Here is a 15,331-nt window from a genome sequence, read left to right on the forward strand (position 1 = left end):
AAAGACAGAACCTCCACTTCCAAACCTCTTCTGTGGGACTGATACCATGCTGGCCCCTGGCCTCCCACTGGTATCGGAATGGCTTCCGTGATAACCTCGGGATCAGGTTCTGTGCACCCCCGAAGGGACGTCAGGGAGCAGAGCAGACAGATGGAGGCAGCAGGGAGTGAGTCAGGGAGGGCTGGGTGTGCCCGTGTGCCCATGTGCACGTGTGCCCAGGCCTGACTGCGGTGGACTTAGATGCAACAGATCTGCAGCCCTGCAGAGAAGAGAGGACCTCAGCCTCAGGAACTGGAATCAAGAGCTGCCAACAGAAGGTAGTGGAAAAAATGGCATTTGCCCAACAGGATAGGGTGCTGGAGGGCTGCGACGGGAAATGCTGCCATCAGGACAGGAAAGGGAAAGAGGAACTGGGTCAGCCCCTGAAATTAGAGCTGCAAAACCATGCAGGAAAGAGGAGGCCCTTCCCTTCCTCCGAGGGACAAGGTGACTGACTGCCGAGGAGGGACCCGGGGAGCATCCCGCATGCCATCCTATCAGTTTTTTGGCTGCCATTGCAGAAGATGGCAGACTGGGCAGCTAAGGCAGGATGAGACATTCTCACGGCTCAGAGGAATGCCCTGGGCCCTGTCCCTGGCTTTGTTGTGGTCTCTAAATTCTCATGGGTTTCAGGTCACCTGGACCAGGTGCCAGAAAGTCCTTGTCTTGTCAGAGGAAGAACTCAAGTGGGGACAAGAGCCCCCAGCAGGGGCAGGTTGGTTCAAGCCCAGCAAAGAAAGAACAGCCGAGCACTGTCAACCAGGACAGCTCAGCCTCAGGAGCTCTGCCCCGGAGTGTCCAGACACCACGTTTCTATTGACATCTGTCGACCCAGGACTCAGCCCTGGAAATCTGGGTTAATTTGTCATCAATGTCCCTAGAGACTGGACTGTGGGTCACCCACCACTCCTGCACACCCAGCAGTAGAGGCTCTGGGTCTCCACCAGTTGTTTGGGTTGTGTGTCACCAGTCATTCCCTTAACATCAGCAATCTAGGATTTCATTTCTCATCACTATCCAAGCTATGGTCTCAGCTCTGTTTTCTGCTCTCCTAACAATCTGTCTAACCTCGTGGTCCTTTGGGGTGGGGGAGGACATGTCTGGTGTGTTTATGGATATGCTGTTCTCCTCTGTGTATGAAGACTCCAGTCACATTGCACTATGATTACCTTACCGGCCTCAGTTTACCTTTCTTGGCTCTGCAAAGGCTCAATCTCCCAGTGTCATCAGATGCTGCAAGGCTGGGGGCATGATTCATAATAAACATGACAAGGGAGAAAGGAGGTGTCCTGAGACGGGGACACTCATGGGATGGGGGTCAGGAGGCTCTCGGGGATACAGAGGTGTGGGCTCCAGACACGATGGCATGGGCTGGGGCTGGAGTGGATGAGATCTCCAGGAATGCTGACTGCGCGTGCATCAGAGAGGCGGATGTGAAATCAGAACAGTCTCTGTGACTGGCTGTCAGTCCCCTGAGCAGCTGTCATGGCTACCTGATGTCTAAGAGAATAGAGGCCACAGAGAAGCAAAGCCATTGTCCACAGCCCTAAAATCAGCTTGTGGAGAGACATTCCATGGATCGGTGAGCTGGTAGCAGGGAGAGAAGCAGGACAGCCATCTCCCGACAGATGAATGAACCGGAGAGACGGTCATGAACTTGACTGACTTCAGTGGACAGCGGATGTGGGCTTAGCCGCTGACTAGAAAGCAAACAGACAAGACTCCGAGGAATGTTCCAGAATAAAAAAGATATAAACCTTGGAAGTGCACCATGGTGAAGTTCCAGGAGCACATTTGGCGTTGCTGTTCTGTTTTGTTCATTTAGACATGGTCTATACACAGAGCCCAGGCTGGCTTTGAACTTTCAGCCCTCCGAGGGTGGGGTCATAGGCATGCACTACCAGCTCTGCCTGTGGATAAACAGGTTTAGAGCATGGAGGTCTTCACAACTTGCGATGGAACCACCAATCACCAGAGACACTCCTGAGATTCTGCCTTCCTCCGTAGATTTCGGCAATGTCAATGTTTCCAGGCCAAAACTGCATCTTCAAAAAGACACATGAAAGTCTGTTTTGAAGTGTTCCAAGTCTCCGATTCTATATACACCAGCCAGAGAAGGAAGCACAGCTCATAGGAAAAGATTTGTCACCAGCTGCAGAGACCAAAACTGATTTTCACAATTCTACTAAAAACTGAAAAGTGATCAGTGATATGCAGTGAGTTTAAATACACATGTGTGTTTGGGTTTTTTTGTTTTTGTTTTGTCGGTTGAGCTCCGAGCCTTCAGCTCAAGGCTAGCTGCCCTACCTCTAGTGTCACAGCACCGCTTCCAGTTTCCTGGTGGTTAAAGAGTCTCATGGACTTTTGTGCCCAGGCTGGCTTTGAACTGTGATCTTCAGATCTCAGCCTCCTGAGTAGCTAGGGTTATAGGCATAAGCCACCGCACCCAGCTACATGAATTATTTTTCCCAGAAGTCATGTTCAAGGGACAATGAAAACATTGGTGAGTGCCTCCCTTCATGTAGGACTGAGAAAAAGGCCAGCATCCAGTTTTGCCTGTCAATCAAGCACACCTGGGGGGTGGGGGGGGAGGCTGCAAGAGACACCTTGTTTCCTCACTGAGCAACCTAGGGATGGGGCATGGACGGCAGCGCCCTGTGGCCACTGGTCCTCTGGCCCCTTCTGGGGGGCCATACGTGTGTATTCCAGGACCCCACTGCTGCTGGGATTCAGGCACCAAGTCACTCCCAGGAGAGCAGAGCAGGGAAGCGGATGACTGTGTCCCTCTGAGAACCCCTAGGGAGGTGCTTGGCAGAGGAAGAGTTGTCTTAAGTTCAGGGGGAGAACCTGAAAAGAGCACAGCGGTAATGGAGAGGCCTGGAGGATGCGGAAGAGAGTCATGGGAAGACAAGAGGACAGAGGGCAGACGACTCGAAAGGACAGTCAGGAATCCCAAGGCCATCACAAGGAATCAACCAGGCTGTGAAGCCAGGCCTGATCAGAGTTCAAAGCCACAGCTCGCTTCCAGGGTGCAACAAGATCAGGCGACTTCTTGTGGAAAACATTTTCAGCAGGAACTCGGGTGCATCGTGTCAGTGCTGTTGTTGGCACTTGTATTCAACACCGGAGCCTGGCATTTCCAAAATCAGCTGCCTTGGGATTGACTTGCTACAGGACTTTGTCAGCTGCACCTGCTGGATTTCCCCACTGCAGGCAGGGTTTTTTTTTTTTATTTTTGGTTTTTGTTTTCTTGGGTTTTGTCTTTTGTTTTGTTTTGCTTGCAGGTGCCTTTACTTGCTTTTGCAAAACAGAAACTTGCTTTGTGGTAACTTTTCTTCTTTTGTGTCTCCCTTCATTGTCTTCATCTCCTAATTTGTGTTTGTAATAACTCCCGGTTTCATCTTTTCTTTGAGTTTCATTCACGTGCTGATTGCTCCATTGTCATTAATAAAAACATAGAGTTATTATTTAACATCCATTGTGCTCCGACAATGTATTAGGACTTGTGCAGAATGGACAACCTAGTTTCTTGTCCCTGGAAAGTTCTCCTCAAATAGCTGAGCACAGTTGGGTTTTTGTCCTTTCTGGATCCCAAGTGAGTCATAACTGAGGATGGGGTGCTGGCTGGAACCAGCGAACAAAACCTCCAGGGGTTCTTTCTCCCCACAGCCATTCATGATTCTAAAGTCGTCTTTCCTCGTCTGTTGCTCTTGCTGTTGGTCACAAATATATATCGTGTGGGTGTCAGCGCATTCCTGGACTTCAGCCCTCTGAATACATTGTTGCTTATTCAAGGAACAAGCATTAGTTGAGTCCTAACTACGTGTGCTCAGCCAGTGGGCTCCAGTCCCTTCACACCTCCATGTCTCGTCTCCTGGCTCCATCACCGCCTGAGTGCTTTTCATCCACAACACGGACCGCCTTTGGCACTTGGAGATTCCCCAGAGGTTGACCCTCTCCACGGGTAGCTTCCATCCATTCCTCTGGCTCCAGAGGACCTTCTGTCTCCTCTCAGAGTGTGATCGTCTACTCTACGTTTTACCAGGCTTTGAGCACTGTGAGCACCGGGGCCACGCCTCTTTCTTCGGGTTGTCAAGGTGATCTGCACTCCCGGGTCCACGAAGGAGGCCCAGGCACCAGCCAGCGGTGTATTCGCTCTTGACTCAGGTCTGTCTCGTCCATAATGAACTAAGGGATTTTGCCTTCCTTCACTTCTGTGTTTTCCAATTCATTCCGTCTGGCTTCTACTCTATTTCAGATTGTAGAGAATGCCAGTTTCCAGACCGGACCTTTCCTATGAATTTGCTTGCTGTCATGGAAACATGCCTCCTCTGTGCTCAATCCTTGCTGTCCAGACCCCAGCCCATTTACACAGCTCTACAGGGAGAGGGCTCAGAACGTCATTACCTGGCACTCAGGGCTTTGGGGTGTCGTGTGTATTTTGACAGACTGAGGGACTGGGCCATGACTGTGGTCCACCAGTCGCTGGTTGTTGGGCAAGACTTGGAGATCCTGAGCCTGGAAGGATTGTAACAATAGTGTCTTCCTTTGCAGGCCAATTGAAAGGCAGTTCCTCCTCTGGACAGAATGTTGATCCTGAAAGCAGTGTTTGTCCTTCTGAGGGCACTTCTGCTAATGCTGGTCCAGAAAACTCTGGGAGCCCCGAGGCACTCACTTGGGGGTGGGGTAAGTGGTCCACAGTATCCCAATGACAGCCACTTCCCTTCAGGATTCCAGGAGTCTTTCTTCTCATTCACCCCCCTGGCTTTAAAAGAGTGGACTGTGATCTTTTGTCTGCACACCAAGTTCTTCACACAAAGCAGTTTAAACTGTCGGAGGGCAGAAAGCACGTTACCTGTCTATGACAGGTAACCTATGACAAGGATGGGTCAGGAAAGGTGAGCCAGAAAAGAAAGGTCAGAAAAGGCATAATGGAGAAAATAGTGGGCCAGCAGGTACACCTGGCTGCACACCCCTACCACCTCCTGTCTGCAGAGGTGGTAGACTTTCAGGACTGTGGTCCCGCAGCACCACCAGTGGAAAGTAGGAAGCAAAGAATGGCGTGCTGTGGGGTCTTCGCACATACTAGGATTATCTTTAACCCACACCAAGGCTTCTTCTTATCACCCCGGGTTTAATAGCTGCTTATTATTTGTGTATATTAATGGCTGCTTTTTATTTGTTTGCAGGAACGATCCTGAGGAGCAGACCATGCTCCCCCTTGCACCGCAATCCTGACTGGAGTTTGAGTTTTCCATTTGACAAGAATGGGTGGTTGGTGACTAAGATAAGAAAGTTAAAATCACCCAATGTGAATCTCCTAAGACTTGCAAATACAGTGAACAAGCAGTCCAAATGACAGAAGCCTTTCAAGTGTATCGCCTTGTGCATTTTGGACCTTTGACAAGTGCTGCGATGAGCTAAGAAATAGCTCATCCTACAGTAAATAACTCGTACATGCAATAAAAGGTGCCTCACTGATGGCTTGCAACGTCCGTTAAGGGAATAAGTAAAAAGAAATGTCGCGCAGCTTCGTGAATACAGAGAGAAGCCTGGGTTTTATCACTTATCAGTTCTCCCTGAGACTGCCGGTGACTTGGTGAAGGGTACCTCTCAAAACCAGGATGGACGTGCATGCACCGAGCTGATGCTCAAAGGCTGGGCGCCTCAGGGGCGCTGGAAGGCCTCCACCAGACCATGGCTCCAATAACTCTACCCCAACCTGTGCATCAGACTACTTAACACTTACGTCTTGGCTGCAGCCATTCCTCCAACAGTTTTCTTGGCTAGGATCTACTTGTCTACAAGACCCAGCTCATATGCAGCATGTTCTGGATACAGCCCTCACTGGCCTTTCATCCCAGCCAAAGATCCCGGAGCCAACCATCCCCCACCCCGGCCAGGATGGCTGCACACATATCTACAACAGAACCTGTCCCTGCACACCCCAGCTGACTGTCCTCTTTGTCACTCCTTCAGACCAAGAGCTCCTCGAAAGCAGGCATGCTGAGTCTCCAATGCCACATGGATCACCACGTAAAAAGATGCTCCTCCCTCAGCGTTCCTCACTGTCCTGTAGTGATACCCAGGAGAGATCATAAGTTTTACACACAAGGCAAGCAATGAACTTCCTGTACCTAGCTCTTAGCTTCATGTTAGTGGATGTGGTGTTTATTCTCCAAGGAAGTTTAAATGAGGCAGATGGGAGTGGAGGAGAAACACTCTTGCCTTTGGTTTACTAGGACAGTTGGTCCTCAGCACCTGCAGGTTCTGCCTCTGTGGAGTCAGCCAACTGCAGATCAAAAACACTCAAGACAAAAATTAAAGTTACATTTGCTTCCCTGCAATTAGTCCCATAAAAATAGTGTCTACAAGAAATCTGGAAATGTGGGCCAAGTAGTAGAGCATCAGGTTTGGGCAGAAAAAGCTAAGCAAGGGTGCAAGGCCCTGAGTTCAATCCCCAATACCAGCACAAAATCCACTAAAACAAAGCATGACATAGGAGTCCTGTAGCCAGTTTACATATATTTTACATATTATGCTAGTTTCTGGATGGGGTCCTGGAAGCAACCGATGTCCTGGACATATGGAAAAGAGGAGTGGCTATGTCAAACCAGAAGAAGCCATGTCAATGCTGCTGTCATTTCACAGCATCATCATGATGCTTCCTATAAAACAGGGCAGGTATGTGAGGAGCTGAATGAAGTGGAGGGAGGAGGAATTCTCACAAGGCACATTTGCCAAAGCTGTAGCCTTACAAGGCACCACAAGGGGCCAGAGCCTGGTTGGACACATTGAATCAGTGAATGATCGAGGTGATTTTGGAATCAAAGTTGAGCCCACTCAAGGTAAAGTCTCAGAACACAGAAGCTTCGGCTTTCCTCCTTTCCTCCTCCCTGGCCCATCCTCTTTCTGATGTTCAGGCTAGTGGTCAAATAAGCATCGTCTACAAAAGACAGAGCCAACAAGATTTATAAAAGTCACCTGTATTCCAGCCAAAATACGTTAAAAAAAAAAAAAAGAAATCCCTTTGAAATGGGAAACAAACTACGGGAGACACCATACATTTAAAATATGTATTGAAACTACAAATCAGACTTTTCCATATGATTCCAAAGTTACAAAACACAACATGAAAAGGCATTCAAACATCTCTTTATACATCACAGTGTTAGTGGCACAACACAAAGTGACATCTCAAAAAACACAAACCAAATTTTTGCTTTTGTTCTACCACCACTTGTCAAATATACATAATGTCTACATATGCATGAGTGCTTCACACATATTTTTATACAAGATTCGAAATATACCCATGACAAAGTGAGCAAAGCACAAAAGAGAAGCCAGGCACGTGGTCCATGGAGACCCTCAGTGAGGGTTGTGGAATGGTGGAAGACAGGATTTCACATGTCAGAGGGTGCTGGGGACCAAAACAGCATGCTTTCCAATTTGGGGTTCATTAGCAATTATGTTTTAATGTGGATAGTAGGTTCCTTCACTCCATTTGGGGGATCTGGCAATAATGAGTCATCAATCCATTTTATTCAGCTTCCTAAGGACTTAGGCTAATTATATGGAATAAACAAGCTTTGGTATTTTCTTAAGAGGCCTTTACATGCGAAATCTTTTCCCTTGATGGTTTGGTTGTGATTTACATATATACACAGGTGTCTTGACTTCTAAATGAGAATCTGAGAAATATACAGAAAGCCCACCCTGGTTCTTTCCAATGTTGTGAATTTTGAACATTACCAACAGGGGAAAAGTTATCTTCCAATTGGCGAAATAACTGACGTTTTGTAACATACCAGGGTAAACTCATCTTGAAGTTTTGTTTTGTTCTTTTGGTATCTGACAGCTTTCCCCCAGCCAGCAGGTCCTGTGTTTTACCAAGTCCTGGCCGGGGTCCTGTACCAGGTTTACGGAATATGGAATACGCTGTGAAAATCTGTTTCCATGAAGAGGATGCCGGAGGTATCAAACGTGGGTTCTTTTGTCCTGGCTCTTGGGAGCTGAGGAGGAGAAACACTGCTGTGGACAGGAGCTGTTGCAATGCAAGATTTTGGTCTTGCTTGGGTGCTACGTCAGCCTCCATGCTAGGAAGCTGCACAGGGAGGCTGGCCCCACAGCATTATGCCTGCGAGGAGGCAGAGCCCAGCCACAGACAACAGGATGTACCAGCAAAACACCCACGAATGTGGTTGGCTGCTAAAGGGTCTCGGGTATCCTTTCAGGTCAGCCATGTCTCTCCACAGGGTGGCCTCCAGTGGCCCCAGCCCGTCACTAAAGGCCTTCTCCTATTCCCACAGCAGAAAGGGTTCTGAGTGGATGAACACCCGGGGTTCCACTGGATGGAGTGGAGACCGTCTGCGAAAGGTCAGCTTGGAATGAGTCTGTCTGCTCAGCTCACGCCTCTCCACATTTCTCTGGGAAGTGAAGTTTGTGACCTTCCCACGTTTCTGTGCATCACTCAAGCAAAGATCTGGATGTAATTCAATGCTGTGGCAGTACTGAAGGAGGGGGAGGCCCAGGGTGTAAATGGGAGTTAAGACCTCTGTGTGATCGTGCTGGTGCTCGTAACAAACTCAAACCGAGCAAACAGAAATGTGCTTGATGCAAATGCTCAGAATCACCCTTGTCTCTTCCTGGATCAAGCCCTGTGCTTGGGAAACACACTGCAAGTAAAGGCTATGGTTGGGGCTAGTGATGGCCATACAAGACATTCTGCTCCTTCCCGGATATGGGAACCAAACCTGGGACATCCAGACTTCTCAAAGGCTCCTGCCCCGCCCCCCCCCACACCCTCAGGATGGGCTACAACACAATAGGCTCACACAGTGTGCAGTAAACAGTAACTACCCTAGCTGGGAAGGCCTGGACCCATGTGAAGATTTGCCCCAGGCACAACAAAGGGCCACAGGCTGTCCTGACACAGACAGTATGACAGACAGCCATACTTTCTAATCACTGCCCCAGCCACTGCCTCAGGCTGGAACTGTCAGAAAAAGCCAACTCATTTCTTCTCAGTGTCTCAAACCAGAAACTTGGGGTCAGAGTGTGACTGTGAAGACACACTCAGGCGTGTTCTTACCTAGTTCTTTTGTTTGTTTGTGCTAGTCCTGGGGCTTGAGCTCAGGGCCTCTCTCTCTATCTTGGTATTTTAGGTCAAGGCTGAAACCCTACCACTTGAGCCACATCTTTATTTCTGTTTTGTTTTGCTGGTTAACTGGAGATGAGAGTCTCCTGGACTTTTGTGTCCAGGTTCAGACCTTGCTCCTGAGATCTCAGCCTCCTGAGCAGGATTACAGCCACCAGCACCCAGCTTTGGATCCAGTTCTTTGAAGCTGTAACTACACAGAGAATGTTTGGACCAAAGTTTTGACACAGGACGGATCTTCTAAATGGCTTTAGTTTTGTAAGAAGATGGGTTTCAGAGATGAAAAATGTTCATATTTCTTCTCAGCTATTCACTGTCAAGAAATGTAGATGACATTTCTTCACAGGAAGGGGCACTAGGATTTGAGACTGATCACAAATGAGGACACACACACACACACACACACACACACACACGCAGCCACATTTTAAAAATGAGCTTGCAATGAAAACATAACCAATTATACAGGACTTCGCTTTCATTTGACTTCTTGCAGATTCATGAGTAAGTCTTCAGAAATCCCTCCATGGTTCCTCCACAGCACGTGCTTTGTGTTCCTGAAAGCAGGCTTGGCTTTGGGTGTCAATTCTCTTTAACGGAAGCACTTTGTCCACTTTTAAAATTCAAAGCATGGAGAAAAGTGCATCTTTTTCTTGATCCGTCTTCAGGTTGCTGTGGAAACAACTTCACCGAGCCCTGGGAAAAGCCACAAGCTCCACTCCCACTTGGAAAGCACTAAGTGAAACAAAACAGAGGGTGATTTCCCAGCCAGGGTCAGAGGTTAGCTACAGGGCTGGTCTCCTGCTACGGGAGACGCAAAATTCCTGAAAGTAACAAAAAATGTGAAAATCCAGAAAACTCCAGGCTGGCCTATGAAGAGCCCCTCAGCCATCAGCTGGAAGCCCTACTTCTAACTGTAAATAATGCACACTTTGAATCTGTGCACTGGAAAACTCAAACAAGAGGCCAAGCTACGATGATTCCGAGAAGAAATATTTCCAAAGAAAGTATCTTGTTCAAAGAAACACACAGTATGCTATGCGCATGAGCCGCGGGGAGCCTGATGAGCTGAGCGGAACAGCTAATGAAGGAGGAGCCGAAGGCAAACCTAAGTGGAGAGGTCATTATTTTCAAAGTGATGTAGCAGAAAGGACTCACGTTCATAAGTGTACACAGCTTACAGCACTCAAAAGTGATGACAGCAAGATTCAGGAAAAACACAGAGTGCATAAGGCTTTCTAGATCTCCTGAAAATTGGTCAAAGCCAGAAAAGTCATTTAACTATAACTTCTTAAAATGCACATTTCCAGAAAGGCATAGGATGGCATATATGCACCTTGTTGATTATTTCATTACTTCGTCGGGGGAAAAAAGCCTCCTAAAAAGGATTTTACTAAATGCCTTTAATAATAATGATAACAATAATAATAATAATAAAAACAACTGTCATAAACAGAGTGCTTGTCTTGAGTCGGAGTAACTGGCTTCTGTCTAAAGAGTTGGAATCCTTAAGACTTCGTCTTTCAACAGCACGTCACCATCTTCAAGCGAAGGAGGGAACAGACACTGCTTCTTCTAATCAGAACTTTGAAACCCCACCAGACATTCCCGTCTACAGCCGCGGGAAGGAAGCTGCTTGGGGCCTGGCCTGCTGAGACTGCATCTCTGGGCATCTGCTGTACCTCGCCTTCCCCGCACTCAGGCGAGCACACCAGGGTCCCAGCTAACAAGCCCATGTCCCTGAAAACATGGCATCCGGCTTGGCACTGTGAAGCTCGGTGGGGCACCTAAGGCAAGAGACATGTTTAGTGAGAGGAGAGTGGTGGGGGCCGGGGAGCCACGCTTCCTGAGGCCGTGGTCTCGCCCAGTTCCGTGCCGCCGTCGCCGCCATCTAGGTGGGCAACGGGTCATCGTCACCTTTGCTGCACTTGCACTTGCAGCAGAGTACAAACGGAGTGGCCAGGAGCAGGAAGGGAGAGGCCACCAGGAGCAGGAGCCCGAAGCCAGCAAAAATCCCCACGACCTGCAAGAAGAGATCCCAGGAGGAGAGGTAAGAAGGGCTGAGAACATACCCACCCTTCTATCCATTCCACCACCATCCCTTTATCCTCTTCTCTCCATCCATGGAAACACCCATCCGACCCTCTCCCCATCTATCCAACCAACCAACTATCTATGCATTCATCCACCGTCCCATCCATCCATCCATCCATCCATCCATCCATCCATCCATCCATCCATCCGTCCATCCACACATCCATCCATCCATCCATCCATCCATCCATCCATCCATCCATCCATTCACACATCCATCCGTCCATCCACATATCCATCTATCTATCCATCCATCCATCCGTCCGTCCGTCCATCCATCCATCCATCCATCCATCATCTATTACCCAGCCACCTAGTTCTCTAACACTCACCCACCCATCCTCCCACCAGTTTCCTTTCCTCCTTCCTGGATCCCCTTCTCCTCTTGCCTCCCTTCTCTCCATCCATGCATCCAGTTAACCAGAGCCATCCCGAAGGCCCCACTCTGAGCGAGATAATAACCTAGGCTCCATGTTCACAAGGGCACCTGACACCTGACACTTTTGCCCTCAAAGACCACCTTGTTCCGTGGAGACGCCAAGATGTCATCCATCAGTGGATGATAATGTATCTTAGGAAATTGCCTTCAGGTCGCTCTAAGTGATGGAGCCTTCACTTGTTAGAGAAAAGTTGGGTTCCTAGCAGAGCAGAGGCTGAGATAAGGACTCGGCCCCGGACATTCCTAGAGTCTGAAGTGTGATAATGAGTGTCACGGAGTTTGATTTTTTAAAAAACCAAACATATTTATCCCTAGCTGTGTGTACCTGCTGGAAGAAATAACCTTCCACTGCAGACATGCTGTCATCTAAATCAGGCAGTGCAGCTGTTGTTCCAGGGAGGCTCAGTGTGCTTTTGACTAGCCTGTCCATCAGCTGTGTTCCTCCCGGCTCATGGAGTTCGACCGCCACCAAGTGGTGACACTGATAAGGTACATGAGTGAACCGGGAATGCATGGGGCACAGACGCTAACTTCATTCTCCTTAGCCCTGTTGTCTCAACTGCTCTGCAGCTCCGCCACAGGAGGTGTCCTTTACAGGCCTGCACCTGCACTGTGAATAACAGTCAGAAACTGTCTGTCTGTCCTTTCCCAAGGCTAGCCTCCTGCTGAAATGAGCTGCTATGAGCCAAGCTAGACTTGGGTCACCTGTGTGTCTTTACTGCTCAGAAGAGCCAGCGTAAGAGCCAGTTAAGGCGCTGGTCCACAGGTGCCAATGTGCTATGGCACATTATACCCACCGGCTCTTCTACACATTGGCCGGATTCTGGGATGACACTCAGATAGTGCCAGCAACCCCTCCACAGCTTAACTGTGGTGGGGTAAATGGTAAATGTGCAGGAGGGTGGATGACTACTCAGGGACGTGATGGGTACCGTGGAACCCCAGAGCTGGTGGGAGCTATGGCTGGGTGTAAGAAGTATGACGGGAGAGTATGTGTCGAGAAAGCCCGATGCCAGCAGAAAGCTGCTGCAGGACGTGAGCTTGAAAGCAGAAAAGACACAGGGTGCTGAGTATGGCAAACATGCAGGATGTGGAGTATAAGACATCTGATAGGGAGCGTAAGACATCACACAGTGATCCTGTTCCAAGACGGGCGCAATGTCTGTCCTTTCCTTTGCCTGATCTCCCTACATCAGACAGGTCCTTGTTATATATCTTCTGGAATGTGCCTGACCTGTGAATGGAAAGCATCCCAAGGTAACATGTATGTCTCTTTTCCCTAGGGGAGGATCTAGAGCTTCGGGGTTCTGTCTCATTCCTCTAGACCACGGGTGTGTTTGTCTCCAGTGTCCCTTTTCCCACACTGTCCACTGGATGAACCCAGCAGGAGGCTCAGCAGCTTGGAAACAGGTGCCATCTCTCCAGGTGGGTGGTGTGCTGTCAGATCCATCACAGCCCCCACACCCCGAGATCTTTTTTTTGATTCTTTCAGCAGGAAGCATGAGGATATCAAGCACAAACTCTATCACGGGGAACGAACTAAGTCTCACAAAACTTTGAGCGGACCAAGATGTCGCTTTTGTTTGTTGTTGTTTATGGCACTCGGTATTCTTGTTCAGAAGGGTACTGAGTGAAGTCTGTTTGATGCATAATGAGATTACTCCATAAACAAAGCGAGCTGCAGTGGTCTCTAGAGCCACAGAAGACTCAAATCTCTTGGAACCATTTTAATGACTTTCATATCTAAATGCAGGGAGAGACAAAGCCCACAAAACTGACAGCACTGACAAAACCCAGCACTGGGTGACAGTGGCGGGGGGAGGTCCAGGGGTGCAGGTAGAGCTTGGAGACCCATGGGCACAGGGCTGTGTGGTGGACAAGGACCCTCTCTGTAGGGCACAGGGACAGGTGAATTCTCGGCGCGGGTGCCCTCCTTGCCAGGGCTGTGCCCCCGACCCGAATCAGGACTTAGGAAACAGCACTGAATGGAGAGTGAGAAGGCTTCCAATGCTCACTGGACCTCGTGGTCTGGGGAGCTCCCAGAGCCCTGCCCCTTCTGCAGAGGCCTCCCCCTCTACGCGCCTTCGGGAAGCAGCAGCAGGAACAGAGGTCGTGGGTCCCCGGGGTGGGGGGGAGGAGGTACAGAGTAACCTCACCGAAGGAGTGGCTGGGAAAGAGCAAGGAAGGGGTGGCACTGTCCTCTGGACTTTACACCTTCAGAAGACCACCCTTATAATCACGATAAAATAAAACAAGCTTAACAAGGCCAGCCGCCCCTCACGTCATCCAGCCACCACTCTCACGGACCCCTGTGGAGGACGCAGGACCAGCAGGCAGCCCTGCCATCGAGAACGCCCGGGTGCATTCGAGGAGACACAGGAGAAGAGGAGAGGACAGTGAACGGCCAGGGGAGCCACAAGAGGAGCAGTGGGTGTGGAGGGAGGCTCCTGACCAGGTGGAGATGGAGCTGATGGCATTGCCATCTGCCTGCAGTGTGCCAACGTGCCTTGGGGCCTCAGGGGGAGCTGACTGCTGTAGAGAGGTTGCACAGTCTGGGGGACCCTGGTACTTCCCGTGCGCCACTCACAAGATGGGCAGCAGGCCTGCTGCAGGCATAGATGCATGGCTCAGCTAGGCACTCGGCACAGGTGGCTATAATCCTAGCTACCCAGGAGGCTGAGATCTGAAGGTCACAGTTTGAAGCCACCCAAGCAAAAAAAAAAAAAAAGTCTGTGAAATGCTCATCTCAAATGAACCACCAGAACACTGTGGCTCAAGTGGTAGAGCACCAGCCTTGAGTGGAAAAGCTAAAGGACAGCATCTAGGCTGAGTTCAAGCCTCCATGCCAGCAGAGGAAGAGGAGGAGGAGGAGGAGGAGGAGGAACAGGAAAAGGTAAATACTTACTGAAAGTATAAGTATCACTTCCCACAAGAGCCTCTATCATCTACCCAAGCTGCAGAGACATCAAGTCTGGAGTATCTGCATTCCTCACTCTATCTCTTCCTTTTTACCAACCTGCTGACTTCAGCCCCTGCTAGAAAGTTTTTCATTACAGGGAGCACAGGGATTCATAATCCATGGTCAGCGGACAGACAAAGCATGCCCAAGGTCATAGTGAGTTTGATGCTGGAGACCCTTTCGGGGCTAACAGGAAGGAGACACGTCAACCCGTCTGGTGCGAGGGAACCAGACATAACCTCAGCCCAGCGAGGGGCTCATCCTTTCCAGACTTCTTTTCATACAGCAGACCTTCAACCAACTGGCAACCTTAGAGACTCACATACACACTTCCTCTCTCCTCTGAGGTCAATGTTGGGGGTGCGCCGCCCCTTACCTGCGTCCGGTGCCAGATCACAGATGCCCGGGAGTGGCCCAGCTTGTTCCGGCAGGGCCCTTTATCATAATGTATCAGGAGGAAGTCGTCCTGCAAAGCACAGACAGGGCAGGAATGAGCCGGGTGTCAGTGTGATCAGGAAGCTTGGCACTTGCTATATGCTGCCTAAGTGGTGGCAGCTGGGGAAGGGCCTGCCCTGCACTCCTGGCCACCAGAGGGAGCTGGCCAGAGGGAGCCGGCCAGAAGGAGCTGGCCACCACTCAC

At 49.7% G+C, this 15,331-nt stretch overlaps 1 protein-coding gene across 3 annotated transcripts in view; it reads right to left on the reverse strand.

Moving 5' to 3' along the window:
• Positions 1-8,838: 8,838 nt before the first annotated feature.
• The window catches only part of Rnf144a (ring finger protein 144A), a 62,933-nt gene continuing 56,440 nt past the window's right edge, over positions 8,839-15,331 (reverse strand). For 2 of the 3 annotated variants that reach the window (XM_090337495.1, XM_090337496.1), the window contains exons 7-8: positions 15,068-15,157; positions 8,839-10,986 (exon numbers count right to left, since the gene is read on the reverse strand). In XM_090337495.1, the coding sequence (XP_090193621.1) occupies positions 10,723-10,986; positions 15,068-15,157 (354 nt within the window). In that variant the 3' untranslated portion in view covers positions 8,839-10,722. Of the gene's footprint in view, positions 11,223-15,067; positions 15,158-15,331 lie in introns of all 3 variants that reach the window. The other variant, XM_090337497.1, reaches the window with a different exon arrangement.

Source organism: Megascapheus bottae, chromosome 7 (genome assembly GCF_031878675.1).
Source record: "Megascapheus bottae isolate mThoBot1 chromosome 7, mThoBot2.hap1, whole genome shotgun sequence".
In the NCBI taxonomy this organism is placed as follows: domain Eukaryota; kingdom Metazoa; phylum Chordata; class Mammalia; order Rodentia; family Geomyidae; genus Megascapheus; species Megascapheus bottae.